The sequence below is a fragment of the Chiloscyllium punctatum genome, chromosome 32 (genome assembly GCF_047496795.1).
Source record: "Chiloscyllium punctatum isolate Juve2018m chromosome 32, sChiPun1.3, whole genome shotgun sequence".
Lineage (NCBI taxonomy): Eukaryota > Metazoa > Chordata > Chondrichthyes > Orectolobiformes > Hemiscylliidae > Chiloscyllium > Chiloscyllium punctatum.
This window is the reverse complement of record NC_092770.1, coordinates 17,350,218-17,373,145: the sequence shown is the minus strand read 5'-3', so window position 1 is coordinate 17,373,145 and position 22,928 is coordinate 17,350,218. Positions and strand designations below refer to the sequence as shown.

At 42.3% G+C, this 22,928-nt stretch overlaps 1 protein-coding gene across 5 annotated transcripts in view; it reads right to left on the bottom strand.

Moving 5' to 3' along the window:
- tspan11 (tetraspanin 11) overlaps positions 1–22,928 on the bottom strand; it is a 79,076-nt gene that overhangs the window by 43,026 nt on the left and 13,122 nt on the right. For 2 of the 5 annotated variants that reach the window (XM_072551770.1, XM_072551769.1), the window contains exons 1-4: positions 20,563–20,624; positions 19,219–19,506; positions 15,262–15,416; positions 10,460–10,651 (exon numbers count right to left, since the gene is read on the bottom strand). In XM_072551770.1, the coding sequence (XP_072407871.1) occupies positions 10,460–10,651; positions 15,262–15,416; positions 19,219–19,261 (390 nt within the window). In that variant the 5' untranslated portion in view covers positions 19,262–19,506; positions 20,563–20,624. Of the gene's footprint in view, positions 1–10,459; positions 10,652–15,261; positions 15,417–19,218; positions 19,507–20,562; positions 20,659–22,928 lie in introns of those variants that run through there. The other 3 variants (XM_072551772.1, XM_072551773.1, XM_072551771.1) reach the window with 2 other exon arrangements.

The window sequence follows — 22,928 nt, the reverse complement described above, 5'->3', positions numbered from 1 at the left end:
CATATCAGTAACTAGGGTAAAATGCTTACATTTGTATTGTGACTAGGGAATAGTGGAACTAGGTAATGACAGTGCACTACTCCAGACTTTATTATAATAATGTCAAGGCCTAGAGAGGTTCTGCATTAACTAGAATGGGAGCATAAATGCAGGATTCCAGGCAGATGGAATAGTTGCTTTGTACTCTTTGGAGTTGAGAATGCGAAGAGGTCCTTTGATAGAAACATTCAAAAATCACGAAGGGCTGAGTAAACAAGGAGAAACAGCTTCCAGAACAGCAGGAGAGTCACTAACCAGAGGAGACAGATTTAAGGTAATTGGCAAAAGAATCAGAGACATTGTGAGGAAGACTTGCTTTCTTTACCCAGCAAATGGTGATCAGGAATGAAAGAAAAGAGACGGATAAATTATTGAATGAGTGTGGGGCAAGAGCAGAGGAGTGGGATAAACTGCACAGCTCCACACGGAGCCAGCACTGACACAATGGGCTAAATGGTCTTGTTCACATTCCAATCCTGCGTCAATCAAATTTGTGGAGGTGCATACTCTAACTGCGGTTAAGATCACTGGATGTTAGTCAGGCACATATATAAGAACAAATCTTCTTTTCAGGATAGTGGCCATTACTTTCCCATCCAACACCACTTTGATGTAGCTCCCTAAATTTCTACTATCTACATTGGTTTCAGAATACAAAAATAACCTGTCATTCAGGTTTAGGTATGGTTAGGAAGTTTGCAGATGACACAAAAATTGGAGGTGTAGTGGACAGTAAAGAAGGAGAATAAGCCTCAGTGTACAACGGGATCTTTATCAGATGGGCTAATGGGCTGAGGATTGGCAGACGGAGCTTAATTTAGATAAATGTGAAGTGCTGCATTTGTCAGTTGGGCAGCTTTTGTTTTTAAATGTAAAACAAAAATGGGTTTCCACCTATTAGCACAGTCATCTGTAGAAGGGAAAGATCCTCAGTATATCAGTGGCAGTGGACATTGTGAATAAATGTATGTAGAGGACAAGCCAGCTCCTGCTTCAACCTTTGCCATGTAGATAATTCTTAGCTTTTCATCCTTTCTATGTCATTCAACTCTAAGACAATGATTATTGAGTTTTCAAACACAACCATTCCTTTAACTGTTGCAAATGTTTGCAATCAGCTGATTTTAGTTGGCTTCTTTCTGCCCACAGCAGATGGTGCCAATAATTAGCTGAAACAAAGGTTCCCCTGGTGTCATTGCTCATTTCTCTTGGCAACGTTGAGTTTAATTTTCTTGTGAAGCATTTCAATTGGGGTGGTGAACCTGAATACAGGTGACAGAGAGGATCATGTTGTTGCTGTACAGGACACTGGGGAGGCTACTTTGGAATACTGCATTCAGTTCTAGTCTCCCTGCTATAGGAAAGATGTTGTTAACCTTGAAAAGGTGCAGGAATGGTTTACAAGGATGTTGCCAGGGTTGGAGGGTTTGAGCTATAGGGAGAGGTTGAATTGGCTGGGGCTATTTTGCCTGGAAGGTCGGAGGTTGAGATGTTTATAAAATCATGAGGGGCATGGATAGGGTGAATAGCCAAGGTCTTTTTCCTGGAGTAGGGGAATCCAAAACGAGAGGGCATAGGTTTAAGGTGAGAAGGGAAACATTGAAAAGGGACCTAAGGATTTTTTAATGCAGTGTGTGGTGATTCTATAGAATGGAATGACATGGTGGTAGGGAAGTTGGGGGGGTGGGGGGGGGGGTTGGAGGGGGGGGTGGGCGGGGGGGTTGTTTACAATTATATCAGTTAAAGGCATCTGAATGGGCCCATGAATAAGAAGGGTTTGGAGGGAAATATGTCAAATGCTGGTAAATGGAGCTAGATTAATTTAGGATATCTAGTTGACATGGACGAGTTGGACTGAAGGGTCCGTTTCCAAGCTGTACACCCTCTGCCTCTGAGAGAACAATAGAAATGAGTATAGCTGAAAGGCAACTCTGAGAGTTACATGGTGTTTATCAATGTGTCATTCCATTTTACAGCAAATGGTGTTGACCTGATAAAGGATTGTATATCGATTCAAGCACCCTCCTCAGTTAACATTTCCCTAAATTGCAGAGTTCAAATTCTAATTGTTTGAGATTTGAATGAACCCAAGAAGGATGGAGTCTCGGGATCAAGTGTTGTGGCTTTAGAGTTAGCATGAAAGACAGTGAGGGGAAAATGGGTAAACCAATGTCCCATGGTTTAGTTGGCAGAGAAGGAGGCCATTCAGCCCAATAAGTCCATGCCGACTCTCTGTTGAGCAATCTGGTCAATCCCACTGTCGATCTGTTTTCTGGTGCATTTATTTTATGGCACGTAGGCATTTGTTGCCATCCTTATTCCCCTTGAATTGATTGGCTTTTTCAGAGGACAGTTAAGAATCATCACTTTACTGTGGGTCTGGATCACATGTAGGCCAGACCAGGTAAGGACGGCAGATTTCCTTCCCTAAAAGGACATTAGTGAGCCAGATGGGCTTTTACAACAGTCAACTATAATTTCCTGGTCATTATTACTGAGATCAGTTTTCCAAACCAGAGGCTTACTTCTTATTAGTAATATTTGAAGTTAAATTCAATCATCTGCCTTGGTTGGACATGAACCCATGTCCACAGAGCATTCAGCCTGATCCCGGAATTTTTAGTACACTCCGTACTTTCGTATTAGTGTTATGCCACCCTCTCCTCTAAACTGTACAACAACTTTCTTTGTATAGTTACTTTTGCATATGGAAATATCCCAAAACACTTGATTGTCAAATGAAGGTTGACACTATGTCAAGTAGGTGATTTTAAGTCAGATGTCCAAAGGTAGTTTCTAAGGATCATTTTAAAGGAGGACAGAGAGAGAAACAGTGGGAATTCCAGAGATTCGGTCTGGAATCTGAATAGAATCCAAATAGGAATTCCTACTGGACAAAATAAAGCCAATTTTCAGAGCTGAGCAGCTGTGTTGCACTCTGACAATCTCAAGACATGTTGCACAGACAGAGAGTCAGAAATAGAAATTGACTTTGACATATAATGTTGATCCGCAGTGTCTCTGACAGGGCAGTTTCTGGATGGCTAACTTGACTAAGCAGAGCTCACACCTCACTGAGAAAAGGCTTAAGCAGCACTGTACCAAAGAGAACGCCACTGCATACACAGCACTGGACTGAGATGCACTTCCTCCGCTGAGGAAAGATAATGGAAAAATGCAGAAAATCAGGAAACCAAAAAGAAACAGAAGAATTGTCGAAAACACAACTGAACAAGTTAAAGTTTCAGATGTGAAACATTTTGCCAGATGTGGCAAGTGAGCTTACTGCTTGCTAGGACTGAATAACAATGAGGGAAAATTGCAGACTGGGGACAGGTAGTGGAAAAGAAATTCTGTCTCCTTTCACAGTTAGTCAGCTGAGTGACCAAAAGAGTAAGAATTTTGTTAAAAACCTAGCAAGAAGTGAAAACTGATGGATGATTTCCAAAATTTACCTGAGTGAGATGATGGGATAGTCTACAATATGGAGAGGGTCAAGGCTTACCTACATTGAAGTGGGTGCTGAAATTTAACCTCACTGTAAAGAGATATGGGTCGTTGATGCTTTTCATCAGGACAAATGCAAGAATGGCAAATTTCAAATGATCACAACAATTTGCACTGCAGAAGAAAAGAGGTATGATTGTTTGACAAGCAACTTTGGTGAATACATTACCATTGAGAAAACAATAGGGAACTGTAGGCTCCCAAGTCACCAGGTAATTCAGAAAAAGGCACAAAGCTTAAACATATTCCTTTTGTTTAGGGAAAACATTTTCCTGTGTATGAAAGTATGTTAATTCCAGTAAATGTAATCTAATGACACCATGAGCTTGACTGATTCCCTTAAATTGGTTGTTAGACAATAAGGCAATGACATTGTCTGCCATTCAATAGGTTCACGGCTGATCCAACATTCCTCACATTCCTGACATTTCTCTGTAATCCTTGCTTCCCCAACTGATCAGAATCTTTATATCTCAGCCTTAAATAGGGCTCGACCCTCACAGCTCTCTTGGCATGGAGTTCCAAAGACTCACAGTCCTCAGAGAAGAAATTCCTCCTCATCTCAGTTTTAAATTGGTGCCCCTGTATTCTGAGCGTATGCTCTCTGAACCTTGACTGTTTCATGAGGGGAGACATTCTCTCAGCCTGTAAAGCCCCTTAAGAATCCTGCATTTCAATGAGATCATCCCTCATTCTTCCAAACTCCAGAGAACAGAGTCCCAACCCGTTTAGCCTTTGCTCATAAGACAGTCCCTACCTAACAGGAATCACTCGAGTGAAACCTCTCTGAACTGCCTCCAATGAAATGAGACCATTTCTTAAATAAGGGAATCAGAATTGCTCACAGTATTCCAGATGTGGTCTCACCAGCACCTTGTAGCATTGCAGTGTAGCTAGTAGCACACTCAGGATTACTTAACACATGCTGCTGAACCATATAATCACATCCAACATGCTCAGAACAAATGCAGCAATATACATTGTTCATAGCGGACAGAGGAAAGAATAAAACAGTCCACATTTGCAAAACCCAAAACAAAAGATCTTACAGTTAAATTTCTCAGTGTTAACGTCTACTCAATTATTTTTTTTAAACTAGTATTATTTACATTAAGCTGAAACAGGTGATTGCTATAAATTGTCTGAGCACAGATATATATGGAGCATTTGTAAGGCTAGGGGCTGGAAGAAGCTGTAAGATTAAGTAGTCAATAAACTCCATCCACAAAAGATGATGTTTTGTTTGCCTCTCTCACTGGCTGTTTTGGATCAAAATTAACACCCAGGAAATCTTGTCATTGGAACATGCTTGAGTAATGGGGGGTGTCCCCAGCTCTCCCCAGTTAAAAGCTCCACTCATTCTGACTGGGAAGGCACCTGCTCTCTCCAGCTGAGAAGATCCCAAATAAACAAATTTGGAGGTTTCAATGAAATTCAGCACAAAACAACCAATCAGATTCTTTTCTTGGGGAGAAAGAAGTATATTGAGATTGTCCTTTGGCAGTTGGGGCACTCTGTTGGGAAGATGAGAGAAAGTTTTATCCTACAGTTGAATTTGCAACTGTTACAAACAACATTTGTTACCAACAGTTGGTGTCTTGAATGAGAAAATGTTCCAGTTTGTAAGAGCAAAGTTCAATCACAGACACTGGACAGGGATATTGGATAAAGTAAAACAATCTAAAACAGGACTGAAACCTAAATGAAAGCACTGATTAGAAACCAGGCTGATAATCCAGAATTTGTCAATTCCAATCTCAATCCAGTAAGTCTTGAAATTCAGTTAAAAATTAATTTGCAGACTAAAACTACGCAGACATTTCCCAAGGGCAGGTTTGACTGGTATGAGAAGTCATAGTTTGAAGATATTAGAAGGAAGGTATAAAGGAGACGTCAGAGGTAGGTTCTTTATGCAGAGGGTTGTGAATGCATGGAATGTGTAGCCAGCTGTGGTGGTGGAAGCAGAGGGATTACGGACATTTGAACTACTGCTGGACATGCATGTGGATAGCAGTGAGTTGAGGGGTGCATAGGTTAAGTTACTATATTTTATTTTAGGATTAAATCTCGGCACAACATCATGGGCCGAAGGGCCTGTCCTGTGCTGTACTTTTCTATAACTAGAGTCGGAAAGTATGGCGCAGGAAAAGCACAGCCAGTCAGGAGAGTCAAAGTTTCATCAGGCTGAAAGGCTTATACCCGAAACATCGATTCTCCTGCTCCTTGGATGCTGCCTGACCTGCTGCACTTTTCCAGCATCACACTTTTTGACTCTGGTCTCTAGCCTCAGCAGTCCTCACCTTCTCCTAGACTAAAACTGGAACCAATAGAAAGCTGTGTTCTCAGATTTTGGAGTCAAGCATTAATTGATCTACAGGCACATTGATGTATAGTCAAATGCCCTCATAAGAAGACTGTGGTGCAGTGGTAATATCACTGGACTAGTAATCTGGAGACCCAGGTTAATGCTGTGGAGATTTGGGTTCAAATCCCAGCAATTTAAAGTAAATAAATACAGAAGTAAAATCTTGATTCAGTAATGGTGTCCATGAAGTCTCATTAATTGTTGTTAAAAACTCGTCAGCTTCACTAATTTAGGGAAGGGTATTTGCTTTTACCTCACCATGTGACTCTAGACCCACAGGAATGCGGTTGATTCTTAACTACCCTCTGAAAGGCCTTGCAAGTCAGTCAGCTCGAGAGGAATTCCAGTGATATCAGAAGCCAATGAAATAATTCAAAAAGTAAGTTTTTAATAATAGCACAGGCCAGTTTGGGGAATTAAAAGGTGAAATGAAAGTTGTTAGAGATGAACACAGTTTCATGAAGAGCCACATGACTCTTATTCTTTTTCCAGGTTTACAACCTTCTCAAATGTTAAAAATACACTTTATGTGTCATAATAAAATCCCTTGTGTTAAACAGGAGGGAAAAAAAAAAGAAACAAGTGGCTTGGGCAGTTTGTCAGCCCATCTTTCAAATTATCTGGGACAGCTCAGAAAAGGTTTGGGAAGCATTGCAGGAAATTCTAACACAATCACACTTTGGATTTTACACAATTGGACCATCAAATTACACTGTACACACTTAGAATAATAGAATCCCTACAGTGTGGAAGCAGGCCATTCAGCCCATCAGGTCCGCATTGACCCTCTGTAGAACATCTCACCCAGACCCACCCCACCACTCTCTATTTCCCATGGCTAATCCACTAGCCTGCACCTCCCTGGATACTACAGGCAACTTATCATGGCTGATCCACCTAACCTGCACATCTTTGGATTGTGGGAGGAAGCTGGAACATCCGGAGGAACCCCAAGCAGAAACGGGGAGAATGTACAAACTCCACACGAGCAGTTACCCACGCAGAATGGGGAAAATGTACAAACTCCACACAGACAAACAGTCACCTAAGGTTGGAATCAAACCTGGGTCCCTGGTGCTGTGAGGCAGCAGTCCTAACCACTGAGGTGGCATGGCGGCCCAGTGGTTAGCACTGTTGCTGCATAATGCTAGGGACCAAGATTTGATTCCAACACTAGGCAACTGTCTGTCTGTGTGAAGTTTGTACATTCTCCCCATTCTGCAGGAGTAACTGCCCGTGTGGAGTTTGTACATTCTCCCCGTTTCTGCGTGGGGTTCCTCCGGATGCTCTGGTTTCCTCTCACAGTCCAAAGATGTGCAGGATAGGTGGATTGGCCATGCTAAATTGCGTGTAGTGTCCAGGGATATGCAAACTAGGTGGATTAGCCATGGTGATTACAGCCATAGGATGGGGCATTGGGCCTGGATGGGATGCTCTTCGGAGGGTTGGTGCAGACTTGATAGGCTGAATGGCCTTTAACTGCAAAGAAGAAAAAATGTACTTGTATTTGAGTTGGGCTTTTGAGACCAAATATTTAGGCTAGAAAATGGCTGGGTTGGGAAGTGTGGGGTTGTGGAGGTTCAAACTTTACACAAGTGATACTATTGAGGGGATGGAGTCTATTCTGGATCTTTGGAATCACTGAAGTGTGGATATTGACATCAAGATAAGAGTGGTGCTGGAAAAGCACAGCAGGTCAGGCAGCATCTGAGGAGCAGGAAAATCGACGTTTTGGGCAAAAGCCCTTGACACCAACCCTTGTTACTTTCCATGGTGCTGACTTGAGCAGGTAACGACTGTTCCAGATAATCCATTAATATTCCCAATGTTTAAATGGGAAACAAGCAATTGTGAAAAAAAAAGACTCATTGAATTGGCCCCACCAACTCTCCTTGCAAGTCTAGTATAAGGGACGTGAAAAGTGAGGGCAGCTGGGGGCTTGAGACAGAACCTTCCAAACCCAGGACCACTATAAGCCGGAATGACAATGGCAGGGATATGGGAATAATACCACTTGTAAATTTCCTTCCAAGCCACTCACCATCCTGACTTGGAAATATATCATTCATCCTCCTCAGTGTCATTGTGTGAAAATCCTGCAACGCCCTCCCTGTTATGGGTGTGCCTATATCAATTCAAGAAGGCAACTGATCGCCAACATCTCAAGCATCCCATGAATTAATGAAAAAGAAAAGATCTGGGGTCAATTTATATGTGAGATCGATTATTACTTGAAGATATGCACTACTTCAGATCCAACATACCTTTACTGTTTTAAGCTTTTAAATCTTTAGTCATTGGACAAGATAGTATTTTAAATGAGTAAAAGATCACCTTTAGGACCCCACAAAGTGTTGTACTGGTGGCTGAATTATTTGAACTTTTCACCCCAGTTGTGAAACCTTGGATTTCCTATTTCCAGCCAGGTTGGTGAGGAGGGTGAGCCCAATTTAATGATTCTGGTCCCAGTGGCTGATAGACAGTATGAAACTTTCAAACTGAGCACGGGAGTGGGGATAGAGATGGCTGGATAATTATTCATCAGCAAATAATGGTACACCGGGCTCCTTTAGAAAATAGTTCCTTCTCAAAATGGCCCAACAGATCAACACAATCTAGAAGGCCATAAGTGTCGGCTGTTTAGCAGCTCAAGCCTGCTCTGCCATTCAAAAGGATCATGGCTGATCCAAGATTCATCACATCTACTTTGTTGCATTTTTTTCCCCATAATCCTTGATCAATAAGGGAAGCAAGAATCAAAATATCTCAGCCTGACATCTTCAATCAAGACTTTGGCAAACAGGAACATGAGAAATCAAAGGAGGAGTAAACCACACTGCACGCAGGGAGGGAAGTCTGCTGTCTGTATCTACTTTGGCTTAATTTGTGTCTGCAGTGCCACATTATTGGGGCACTGATAATAATTGCTAATTCCCAAGAACTAATTGAAAAATAATGGAATGTGTGAGGAAAATATGGGTTTTTTCAATTCCTTTGCTACTGACAACAGTAAATTCCTGTTACATGTGCACATTTTGCAGACCAAATTAAGTTCACTGACATTTGTAACAAATGGTACAAGACACACATGCATGGTGTTAGTCAAACACTACTGAGTGTGGGAGAGATTGTGCAGCCAGAAATACTTCACATTTCCTTGTGAATTTCTGAATAACCCAGACTGTTAGTTGGAACAGGAGAACTACGAGCCACATTAGTTTAAAACCTTGTGAACAATAACCAAATGAATACAAGATGGAAATTAGGGGAATGGTTTGGAAATGGAAATCCTCCAGGTTCTCCAACTGGAACTTCAACTGGAAGCTCAGGGAAACAGAACACACTGCCTTTCTATCCTCTTTACCCGGCTCTAAAGAATTGCAGAGTTTCTTTTCTGCATTTGTGGGATGTGGCATCACTGGCTGGGCCAGCATTTATTACCTATCCCTGGTTGCCCTTGAGAAGGTGGGGAGCTGCCTTCTTGAACTGCATAAGTCCATTTGGTGTAGGCAGACTCACCATGCCATTAAGAAGAGAGCTCCAGGAATTTGACCCAGTGACACTGAAGTGACAGCAATATATGAATGTGAGTGGCTTGGAGGGAAACTGGCAGGTAGCGGTGTTCCCATGAATCTGCTGCCCTTGTCCTTCTCAATGAAAGTGGTCATGGGTTTGGAAGGTGCTGTCTAAGGAGCCTTGGTGAATTTCTGCATCTTGTAGATATACACACTACTGCTATTGACCATTGATGATGGAGGGAGTTAATGCCTTGGGTGTGGTGCCAATCAAGCGGGCTGCTTCGTCCTGGTTGGTGACAAGCTTCCTGAGTGCTGTTGAAGTTAAACTCATCCAGGCAAGTGGGGAGTATTCCATTACACTCCTGTGCCTTGTAGATGGTGGACCGGGTTTGCTGAGTCAGGAGGCAAAAGTGAGGACTGCAGATGCTGGAAACCAGAGTTTAGATCAGACTGGTGCTGGAAAAGCACAGCAGGTCAGGCAGCGTCTGAAGAGCAGGAAAATTGATGTTTCGGGCAAAAGCCCTTCATTAGGAATAGAGCTATTCCTGATGCAGGGCTTTTGCCTGAAACGTCGATTTGCCTGCTCCTTGGATGCTGCCTGACCTGCTTTGCTTTTCCAGCACCACTCTGATCTAAACTTTGCTGAGTCAGGAGGTGAGTTACTCTCAGCAAGATGCCTAGCTTCTGACTTATAGTCACTGTATTTAAGTGGCTAGTTCCAGTTCAGTTTCTGGCCAATAATCACTTGCAGGATGTTACAGTGATAGCAATGCCACTGAATGTCAAAAGACAATGGTTAGATTCTTGTGGGAGGATCATTGCTTGGCTATGCGTGGCATGAATGCTACTTGCCACTTGTCATGGGTGCAGATTTACAAAGTTTCATCACTCTGAGTGAAAGTATTCCTCCTCAATCTGGGTCAAAAGGTTCAAAGGCAAAATACTTTGGAAAACTGCACCAGGGTCTTCATTTCACAGATTCTCAGAAGCACCTTGTGTTTTGTTGCAGTGCCAGGGGTTGAGTACTTACTGCTGCCAGACCTGCCTGCTGTTCTCGAACAACCGCACAACAACCAAGGAATCCCGTGACCAGCACCAGGCTACCAGCGAAGATGAGAATACCGGCAGAGACAGCAAACGTACTGGATGGAAGAAGGCTCAAGTAATCTCTTTTTTCAGTCAACGTCCAAGTTCCAATGGTCAACACTCCAGCACCCGCCATCTAGAGATACATCAATAAATACCCGTTACACAAGCTTGTGTATCTATGGCACAGCGAACAGAGGAACATTGCACAGCCACCAGTCAGTGAGACTAGAATCAAGGGTCACGGTCCCAGGATATTTTGAGTTGCGGTGAGGAAACATTTCTTCACTCAGAGAGTGGTCAAACAGTGGAATTTGCTACTACAGAGGCTGGATCATTGAATATATTCATGAAAGAGATTGGTAAATTATTAAATATTAAAGGCATCAAGGGGTATAGAGAGGAAGTGGGAATATCGTGTTGAGGTAAAGGATCAACCATGATAATGTAGAATGGTGGAGCAGGCACAAAGGACCAAAGGGCCTACTGCTGCTCCTAATATCTATGACTACCCAGAGTATCAGGCCCAAAGTCTTCTGAAAGCCCACCCTCACCGGCCCCTGGCAATACGCTGTTTGCCTCCTCAGGCCCTGCATGCCATCCCTACACGCCCCTTGTGGGGGTGCTGGCACCACAGAGATATTGGCCTCCGATTAGCTGGCAACTCTCTGAGACAGGATGGCACCTCCAGTCTATTTGTGGCCAACTTCCTTTCAATGGCTGCAGGCAGCTTTTCTTTACCTGGGCAGCACTCCCCCCAAACCCCCAGCCATTTCTAGCCAGTGGAGACCAGACTGCTTTACATACTCCTACCAAACCTGTTCCAGTCCAAGGGAACCATCTTGTTTATCTGGCTGTGGATTGTGGTCTCTGCTATCCCTTTAGTCAACTCCTACTCAATGTCACAAATGACTAACTCTCTGGGCCATGTAGACTCCGTCCCCTTTCTTATTTCTTGTTTGCTTCTGCCAATGTTTTAGGATGTAACCGATTAAGATTCCAGTGAATAGAATAACATAGAGCAGATCCATTGTGACACTATCAGCTAATGGAGCTAACCAGTTAGTCTCCATCCACTGGCCTTCCCCCAAAGCCCTTTATATTTCCCTTCAAAGATTTGTCATGGAAATCATAGAAAATCACAGCACAGAAGGAGGCCATTCCACTCACCCTTTCAGTGCCTCCCTCAACTCACTTTCCAGCTGTAGCCTTACAAATTACATGTGCACACCTTGAAATGTATTTGAGAGTTTCTGCCTCCATGACCCATTCAGACCGTGTGAAATCAACAAGGAAAACAGCAGAACGTCCTGTCTCAGTCTCCTGTAATTTTATACACAGCAATCAAATCTTCTCTCATGTTTTGCTACCCTGAACAATTCAACTAGCTCAACCCAGCATCCTGAGCAGACACAGACTTCAGCCATGACCTATGCTTGAACGAGGATGGTGGTATAATAGCCAGGTCCCAAGACCAGTCAGGTTGATGCTGGGGGAGTAGGGGTGGGGGTTGCAGGTTCAAGTCTTGTCACAGCAGCTGACTGAACTGAAATTCAAAGCTTTTCACTGTGCCTTGGTACACGTGACAATAAATTCAATTCAAGTAATAAAGTCTGGATGATAATGACTCTGATGCATAAAAACCCACCTAATTCCCTAAGTGCCTTTTAGGGAAGGAAATTGGTCACTGTTACTTGACTTGGCCTACATGTGACTCCAGACCACATACCAATGTGGTTGATTGTTAATTGCCCTTTGAAATGGTTGAACAAGCATCTCAGTGCAAGGGGTAATTAGGGATGGGCAGAAAATGCTGACATTGCTGACAACTCCCACAAGATAATAAATTTGCTTTAAAAGGGTGCTGCACATGCTTAAAGTTTCCACTCTCATTCTGATTCTTATTAATTTATCAACAATAAACTTCTATAAATCTCCATTCCTGGCAACATTCTCATAAATCACCTCCGTACCCTCTGGCGCGATGAAGGAAGAATCTCAGGCATTGCGATTAATGTTGGAATGCAGCCCAATGTCACAAACTCAAAACAAAAATGCACACAACAATCTCACTCACATAGTTTTGTTTTTAAAATTGGCTTCTCCAAACTGTAACTTATTTTTATCAAATTATCTTTTGCAAGCTATTATTGTATCTGCTTGCACATGCTTCAGGCTGTTTATTCCAGATCAAAGAATGCGCTTTGCAAAATGACAATCTTCTCCTCTCGCCTCTGGTTCTTTTACCAATTATCTTAAATCTGAGGCCCTCCAGTTACCAACCCTCTGTCACTGGAACTGCTTTACAACTTCAAAACCCTTCTTGACTTTGAACATCTCTAACAAATATCCCCTTCACTTTCATTGATCAGGAGAAAGTAAATCTACTTCTGCAGTTTTCCCGAAGTGCCTTTACAGAGGAACAGGAAGAGACCATTCTGCCCCTTCTGGATGATCTATGTACCAATCTTTGCCCAGTATGCCACAATATCTTTGGAAAACTGAACCCTTTCATTTTTAGTTTTAACATTAGCAATCAATTTATTATCGTTTGCCATCTTCAGATGAGAGTTCCACAAATTTATCACTCTTTTGAATTTAGATGTGTGTTATTTAATTTCACTGCTGTAAGGTCTGGTTCCAATTTTTAGACTGTGCCCTGGCCCTAATCTCCTCAACTAGGGGCAATAATTTCTCTCTAGCTATCATGTCTGTTCCTCTTAATATCTTGGGAACTTCCTTCAAGATAATCCCTTAATCTTCTAAATTCTATGTAATACAATCCTGCTCTGTGTAATCTCTGATTGTAATGTAACCTGAGGTAAACTCAATAAAGTACAAACCTACATTATGCACCTTTTGCCCTCAAACTGTAATCTTTTAATCCTTGGTGCCATTCTGGTAAATCTGTGCTTCACCTCTTTTCAAAGCCAACATACCAATCATAAGACATAGTGCCCAGAACTTTACACAGGGTATAACTGACACATATAACTTCTACCCATTTCTAGTCTAGATATACAGGCATTCCATTAGCCTTCTTGGCTATTTTCTCTGAAATGTTTATGATGTTTCAATGACCTACATACCTGACACCTTTCTAGTAAATTTCTTTTGCACCCTCATAATCATTCCTGAAAAGGGAGGAATCAAGTTCAGACACAATGCTCCAGCTGAAACCTTACCAATGTTATGTACAGATTTGTCATAACTTCTTTGCTTTTGCACTGATGCTTCTATTAATAAACCTAACGATCCCACATGCTTTTAAAACTGTCTTCTCAACCTGCCCTGCCATCCTCAATGAGTTAAGACCATATTCCACATCCCTTTAGCTGTCTGTTTGAGAACCCCCATTTCATAGTGTGTGAACCCCCGTGTCAAAATGTGCCATTTATTTTATGTTGCTTCTTTTTGAAAAGATTGTCAAGAATGATGTAAATATAGCTCTTAGGATTAAAAGATATAGCGAGAAAGTTGGATGATCGGCCATAATGATTTTGAATAGTGGAACAGACTAATCTATAATCATTGAACTATACCCAAACAAATACCTAATTCTGACGCCTGGGGAACACAGGAGATTTGTGCTTTGCTCTAGTATGATTGTCAAATATTCATTGCAGTTTCAAAAGATGCTGGAAATTCAAAAGCAAACAGAAACGCAGGAAATACTCAGCTCGTCCTAATGAAAAGCCATCAGCCTGAAATATTAACTCTGTTTTCTCACTACACGCAAGCTGGCAAAACTGCTGAGAATTCCCAGAACTGCTGAGAATTCTACTTTTCTTCTGTCTATCACTGTTATCAGCATTTTATCTTTTAGCCAATTTCATAGCATCCCAGAGTCATACAGAATGGAAACAGACCCTTCGGTCCAACCAGTCCACACTGACCATAATCCCAAACTAAATTAGTCCCACCAGCCTGCGCTTGGCCCATATCCCTCCAAACAATTTTAATTTATGTACTTAGTTAAATGACTTTTAAATGTTATAACTATACCTGCATCCACCAGTTCTTCTGGAAGCTCAGTCCACATATGACTCACACTGTGTAAAAAAAGAATGCCCCTCATGTCTTTTCAAAATCTTTCTCCTCTCACCTTAAAAATCTCGAATTGAAATCCCCATCATAGAGGAAAGACACCTGCTATTCACTTTGTCTGTACCTGTCATGATTTTAAAAACCTCTATAAGGTCATCCCTCAATCTCCTACGTTCCATTGAAAAGGTCCCAGCCCATCTAGCCTCTCCTTATCTGACGTTACACCCACACCACTCCCCCCCACCTGTTCCTCCATTACATTGATGACTTTATCAGCGCTGCCTCATACTCCCACAAGGAGGTTGAATAGTTCATCAACTTTACCAACACCTTCCACTCTGACCTCAAATTCTCAGCAACTTCCCTCCCCTTCCTGGACCTCTCCATCAACATCTCTGGCAACCGACTTACTACAGACATATACTACAAGCCCACTGACTCCCACAGCTACCTAGACTACACGTCCTCCCACCCGACCTCCTGTAAAAACGCCATCCCTTATTCCCAATTCCTCCGCCTCCACTGTGTCCGTTCCCAGGATGACCAATTCCACCTCAGTAAGTCCTAGGTGGCCTCCTGCTACCACGATCACAACATGGCTTCCCACGTGGTTGATGATGCCTCCAGCACATCTCCTCCACTTCACGCACCACCGCCCTTGAACCCCACCCCTCCCAATGCAAATGGATGCTGTCTGACCTGCTGTGCTTTTCCAGCACCGCACTCTTGACTCTGATCTCCAGCACCTGCAGTCCTCACTTTCTCCTTATAACTCAAACCTTCCATTCCCAGCAACATCCTGGTAAATCTCTTCTGAACCTTGGATAAAAACAAATTACTGCGGATGCTGGAATCTGAAACCAAAAGAGAAAATGCAGCTTTGATAAAGGATCAGTTAGACTTGAGACGGCAGCTCTTTTCTCTCCTTACAGATGCGTCAGACCCGCTGAGATTTTCCAGCATTTTCTCTTTTTGTCTCTTCTGAACCCTCTCCAGCTTAACAGAATCCTTCCAACAATTGGGCAACCAGAACTGGACACAGTACTCTACAACAGGCCTCACCAATGTCCTGTAGAACCTCACCATAATGTACCAACCCCTACACTCAAAGGTCTGACATGCAGGTAGACTGGGAGAATCAGGATGGTATCGGGCCTCAAGAAAGAGACTTTGTGGAGTGCCTCAGAGATGGATTTTTAGAGCAGCTGGTGCTGGAGCCGACCAGGGATAAGGCGATTCTGGATCTGGTATTGTGTAACAAACCAGAATTGGTCAGTGACCTCGAAGTGAAGGAGCCATTGGGAAGTAGTGACCATAATACAATAAGCTTCAATCTGCAATTTGAGAGGGAGTGGGTACAATCGGAAGTGACAATATTTCAGTTGAATAAAGGGAAATATGGAGCTATGAGGGAGCAACTGGCCAAAGTTCAATGGTGCAATACCTTAACAGGGAAGACCGTGGAGGAACAATGGCGGATATTTCTGTGTATAATGCAGAAGTTGCAGGATCAGTTCATTCCTAAAAGGAAGAAGATCCCAGGAGGAGACATGGGCGGGCGTGGCTGACGAGGGAAGTAAAGAAACATATAAAGTTAAAAGAGAAAAAGTATAACTTAGCGAAGATAAGTGGGAAAACTGAGGACTGGGAAGCTTTTAAAGAACAACAGAGGATTAGTAAGAAGGAAATACGTAGAGAAAAAATGAGGTACGAAGGTAAACTGGCCAAGAATATAAAGGAGGATAGTAAAAGCTTTTTTAGGTATGTCCAAGGCAAAAAAATGGTTAGGACAAAAATTGGGCCCTTGAAGACAGAAACAGGGGAATATATTACTGGGAACAAAGAAATGGCAGAGGAATTAAATGGGTACTTCAGATCTGTGTTCACTGGGGAAGACACAAGCAATCTCCCTGAGGTAACAGTGGCTGAAGGACCTGAACTTAAGGGAATTTATATTTGCCAGGATTTGGTGTTGGAGAGACTGTTAGGTCTGAAGGTTGATAAGTCTCCGGGACCTGATGGCCTGCATCCCAGGGTACTGAAGGAGGTGGCTCGGGAAATCGTGGATGCGCTGGTGATTATTTTCCAGAGTTCAATAGAATCGTGGTCGGTTCCTGAGGATTGGAGGGCGGCTAATGTTGTGCCACTTTTTAAGAAGGGTGGGCGGGAGAAAGCAGGAAATTATAGACCAGTTAGTCTGACCTCAATGGTGGGAAAGATGCTGGAGTCTATTATAAAGGATGAAATTACGGCACATCTGGATAATAGTAACAGGATAGGACAGAGTCAGCATGGATTTATGAAGGGGAAATCATGCTTGACTAATCTTCTTGAATTTTTTGAGGATGTAACTCGGAAGATGGACGAGGGAGATCCAGTGGATGTAGTGTACCTGGACTTTCAGAAAGCTTTTGATAAAGTCCCACACAAGAGGTTAGTGAGTAAAATTAGGGCGCATGGTATTGGGGGCAAAGTACTAGATTGGATAGAGAATTGGTTGGCTAATAGGAAACAAAGGGTAGTGATTAACGGCTCCATTTCGGAATGGCAGGCAGTGACCAGTGGGGTACCGCAGGGATCTGTGCTGGGACCGCAGCTTTTTACAATATATGTAAATGATATAGAAGATGGTATCAGCAATAACATTAGCAAATTTGCTGATGACACAAAGCTGGGTGGTAGGGTGAAATGTGATGAGGATGTTAGGAGATTACAGGGTGACCTGGACAAGTTAGGTGAGTGGGCAGATTCATGGCAGATGCAGTTTAATGTGCATAAATGTCTGGTTATCCACTTTGGTGGCAAGAACAGGAAGGCAGATTACTACCTCAATGGTATCAAATTAGGTAAAGGGGCTGTTCAGAGAGATCTGGGTGTTCTTGTCCACCAGTCAATGAAGGCAAGCGTGCAGGTACAGCAGGTCGTGAAGAAGGCTAATAGCATGCTGGCCTTCATAACAAGAGGAATTGTGTATAGAAGCAAAGAGGTGCTTCTGCAGCTGTACAGGGCCCTGGTGAGACCACACCTGGAGTACTGTGTACAGTTCTGGTCTCCAAATTTGAGGAAAGACATTCTGGCTATTGAGGGAGTGCAGCGTAGGTTCACGAGGTCAATTCCTGGAATGGCAGGATTGCCTTACACGGAAAGACTGAAGCGACTGGGCTTGTATACTCTTGAGTTTAGAAGACTGAGAGGGGATCTGATTGAAACGTATAGGATTATGAAAGGATTGGACACTCTGGCAGGAGGAAACATATTTCCGCTGATGGGGGAGTGCTGAACCATAGGACACAACTTAAAAATACGGGGTAGACCATTTAGGACAGAGATGAGGAGAAACTACTTCACCCAGAGAGTGGTGGCTGTGTGGAATGCTCTGCCCCAGAGGGCAGTGGAGGCCCAGTCTCTGGATTCATTTAAGAAAGAATTGGATAGAGCTCTTAAAGATAGTGGAGTCAAGGGTTATGGAGTTAAGGCTGGAACAGGATACTGATTGGGAATGATCAGCCATGATCATATTGAATGGCGGTGCAGGCTCGAAGGGCTGAATGGCCTACTCCTGCATCTATTGTCTATTGTCTATTGTCTATAATGGAGGCAAGCATGCTAAATACCTTCTTAACCACCCTGTCTCTACCACTCTGCCATTTTCCTATTGATTATTCAGGCTTTAATTTTGCTAGCACATCAATTGTATAATATTTTATCCAACGTCGTCCAAAACATCAATTCCAATATCTTCATCAAGTCTCTGATTTTACCAAGAGTTGAATTCAGTCAAGTTAGTCAAACATGTTTTAGACTTTCTGACTTCCAATTAGAGGCCTATATTTTCCAACTTACCACTAGTTTTTTCCCAGATTATTGTCTCTAAATCTTCCTCGATCACCAGTATTAGCCTGATTGGCATATAGCTCTCAGTATTATTTCCTCCTTTTCTTTAAATAAGGCTAAAATTTGCAATCGTCCAGCCCTTTGAATCACTCCCATACCCGAAAAGATGGGAACAATACATTGACCGTCTCCACTTTCTACCTTTTCTCCCTGACATTCCACCCAGATCAGGTAAATTTCTGCTGTGAACACTGGCATTAGAAGGGCTTTTGCCCGAAACGTCGATTTCGAAGCTACTTGGATGCTGCCTGAACTGCTGTGCTCTTCCAGCACCACTAATCCAGAATTAAGTAACTTCCTGTCAACCACAGTTGCACCTGAAAAACATCCAGTAGCTGAAAATATCCAGGACAGATAAAGTGTCTCAAATATTTGAGCAATAGGTTAAGTGAGCTGCCCTGCATTGGCTACATGGGTTGTATTTTCTGCTAATCAGATGCTGCTGTTAATCCAAGAAAAAAAGATTTTCTGCCTACCACACAATTGATATGGATTTCAGAAGAAGTGAAATGCTAGGTGCATACACTGTACGTCCCAATGATTGGCTGGTTGAGTGAAACATCATGTTCCTTGAGTAGTTTGTTACAGGCAGAGGACTAAACGTACTCAACCAGCCCACACTTGAAAAAGTCAAGACAACAATAAGTGTGATTCTGTGATTGGGAAGCACTTGCTGAACAATCCTGAGTGCATTGCATGCGACATGTACAGTGACACATTCGCTCAAAATAAAATGAACATGTTGCTTCATTTGTGAATTACCCAGGAGCTTGGGGAGCCAATAGTTTCCCATTGTTGTTGCCATCCGCCATAATTAACTTGCTTAACCCGTGAGCAGTCTTCCTCTTTTGCTATAAATTGTTGTGATTATTTGAAATTTGACATTGTTGCATTTGTCTTAGATGAGTGCAGGATGAAAAGCTTCAGTAACGTGTCTTTTTCTCTCTTTCTTCAGCAATATTCAGGTTTTCCTTTTTCTGTTCTTTTTCAATCCAATATCGTTACTGCCTCCTTTTCTTTACTGTGAGATTGACTGTAGCATTTTCGGTACTGCGGGCAGATGCAAAATACTCATTTAATACCTTAAGCATTCCCTGTCTCCATCTGTCTGCCTTCTATATGAATCATTTCTTCAGCACCATATGTCTTTGAATAACAAACCCTATTAATTATCTCACACCCAAATCTGGTGCTTTTACGTCTCAAGTCTTCCTGATGAAAGGGAGCGAAAGCAATGTTCTTCCTCAGTACCATTCCAGGCCCCTGGTCTCTCCACCTTTACAACATCCGAGCAGCACCTTAGAAGATGGTTGTTAGTTTAAGCTAACGAAATTGCTGGAGAAGCTCAGCAGGCCTGGCAGCATCTGTGAAGAAAAATCAGAGTTAACATTCCGGGTCACCAGACCCGCTGAGCTTTTCCAGCAATTTCTGCTTTTTGGTCCTGATTTACAACACCCACAGTTCTTTCGGTTTTCTCTTTTTTGATCTGATGGTTGTGGATGTCACTGGCGAGGTCAGTGGTTATTGGCCATCCTTAACTGGTTTGGAACTGAGCAACTCACTTGGCCATTTCAGAGGGCAGTTAACAGTTCACTGTATTGCTGTGGGTTTGGAGTCACCTGTAAGCCAGACCAGGTAAGGACCACAGATTTCCTTCCCTATAGGAAATTGGTGAAACCAGACTGCTTGATCGATGATATTTGCCACACCAATGTTACTCAGACTAACGTTCAATTCCAGATTTATTAATTGAATCTTGAAATAAAACCGGCAGCAGCTGTCATGATGGGATTTGAACTCTTGCCCCCAGAGACATTAGCCTGGGTCACTGGATTACAAACCATGCCATCACCTCTCCTTACCTACCAATGACTATTGTCTGACTTTCAGGAGTTCCAATGCTCTTTTTATTTACACTTGAATGCACCGAACACTGCTAATAGCTCTCAGGTAGTCTTCCGCACAAGTCTCAATGTCAACGTCAGAGTTACAGCTTCATGTACATCATCATCATTAACTTCTTCATTCTCACTGTATTACAGACATTTCACAGAATATGTCCAGCCACCTTACTCAGCAAGGTTCGGCAATTATCAGCACACTTACCCAGAAGAAGAAATTATAAACAAACAGCAGGTACTTTAAGCAGATGGTTAGACAGTCCTCTGAATCCTCTTTGCATTTTTCTGTCATCATCTTTCACTGAAACACAGACAAAGGAACTTCACAAATCAACACATTATTCAAACAGAACCAACAAGAAATGTTCCCATTTTGATGAAATGGATGTCCCCTAATATTGTTCTTTATCCCAGTTATCAACAGATTTATTAAAATCGTTATCAGTTTTGTAACTTTTGGATTAGTTAACTATTCAACTTCAATTTCCCTTTCTTCCTGCATGCAATGGAGCTCCATGGTAATTGTTTAAGACAAGAGATCTTCAGTCTTATCTAAATATTCCCTTTACCTCTTCTAAGCCTCCTACCCATAACTTTAGCCCATCTAACCCTCCTATTGAGAGTTTGCATTTGCTGTTCTTCTAATTAACATGAATCCATGGTTAAGGTTAATCGATGTATCCCACCACTTCCGTGTTTCTGTATTCTGTTCTACAGACACCATACTTATAGTAAAAAAGGATCCGCCTATATTTTTCTATTTGCTTTTGTTACCTTTCATTTGAAGTGCGATTCCTTGTGTTTAAATTTTGAACGGGATAGAAAATTGTACTTGGGTCCCGCCTGCCCATATCATTCCAAATTTAAAACCTTTCTAACCATATCTCCACTTACTTTCCTCGTTTCAACTGAGAAAAATACAAGATTAATCATCTTTTCTCACACATCATTCCAATAAAATATGGAGTTAACAGTTTAACATTTCTCAGCATCCCAATAAGTGAACATTCAGTCCCATTAACCCAGTAATGGAACATTCTGTCCCCAGTAACTGAACATGCTGTCCTGTATAGGCAAAGATGGGTACTACAGATGCTGGAAATCAGAGTCTACATTAGTGTGGTGCTGGAAAAGTACAGCTGGTCAGGCAGCATCCGAGGAGCAGGAAAATCGATGTTTCTGGCAAAAGCCCTTCATCAGGAATGAAGGCTTGGCTTTTGCCAGAAACGTCGATTTTCCTGCTCCTCGGATGCTGCCTGACCGTCTGTGCTTTTCCAGCACCACTCTAATGTAGATACTGTCCTGTATTCCCAATAACTGAATGTCTGCCTGCATCCATAACTGAGAACGTTTTTCTCTAACTTTGTTTAATAATATTTTGATGAAATGCCTTGGGCTGTTTAATGGTGTTAAATGAGCTATACAAATTGTTGCCACATTCCTGTAAATGAAAACCCTCTCTATCAATGAAACACTCTTTCTGAAATAGGGTATCCAAATCTGCAGGCAGTGATGGTCTTCACAGAACCAATTCTAATTTAAAGTGTCCTCTCTAGATTGACATGTTACAACACTTACAACGAATGCAATCTGTTATTTGTTTAAAAACTGAGTCAACACCATTAAATGGATAATATGGTCATTCTCACACTGTCGTGTTGTGGGAGCCACCTGTGTGCAAATTGACTGCCATATTCCCCTTGTTAAAAATAACTCATTCACTGTGAAGTGCCTTGGGAAGTCTTATGGTCATAAAAATTGTAGTGTAAAGGCAATCTTAATCTGGTCAGATAATGTGCACCTTATAACACAGGATGGCCTCTATGGAATTAATACTCATTCCTTAGAAAATAGAATAGCTACTACATTAAAATTTTTACCTGTAGATTGATAAATTGTAATCAGATTTATAGATATTCTGATTTCAAACTAAAGGATAAAACCAAATGACCCTTACAAAACAAAGGCCATTCAGCCTATTCTGTCTTTACTGGTCAAGAAGGCAGCTATTCCAGTTCATCCTGTTATAATAGTGTTGAGGTGCCTGGGTACCAATCACCAGTGGCTTATAGTTGAGGAAGGTTTATTACATCTTATAACTGAAATCAAATTAGATCAGATTCCCTACAGTGTGGAAACAGGCCCTTCGGCCCAACTAGTCCACACTGACCCTCCGAAGAGTAACCCACCCAGACCCATTTCCCTCTGACTAATGCACCTAACACTATGGGCAATTTAGCATGGCCAATTCACTTGACCTGCACAGCTTTGGACTGGGGGAGGAAACCCATGCAGACACGGGGAGAATTGCAAACTCCACACAGACAGTCACCTGAGGTGGAAATCAAACCCAAGTCCCTGGCGCTGTGAGGAAACACTGCTGACCACTGAACCACCGTGCTGCCCTATTACATGAACTCTTCGATATATTAATTATTTCTAACAAATGGTAGGGAAGACACAAGTGTTTTCATCAGTGGAACATGCCAATGTTCAACAAATCCCAGGCTCTGTTCAGTGGTTGTGTTCGATATCAGACTGGGTGGCGTTTCAGCATAGCCCATACATTAA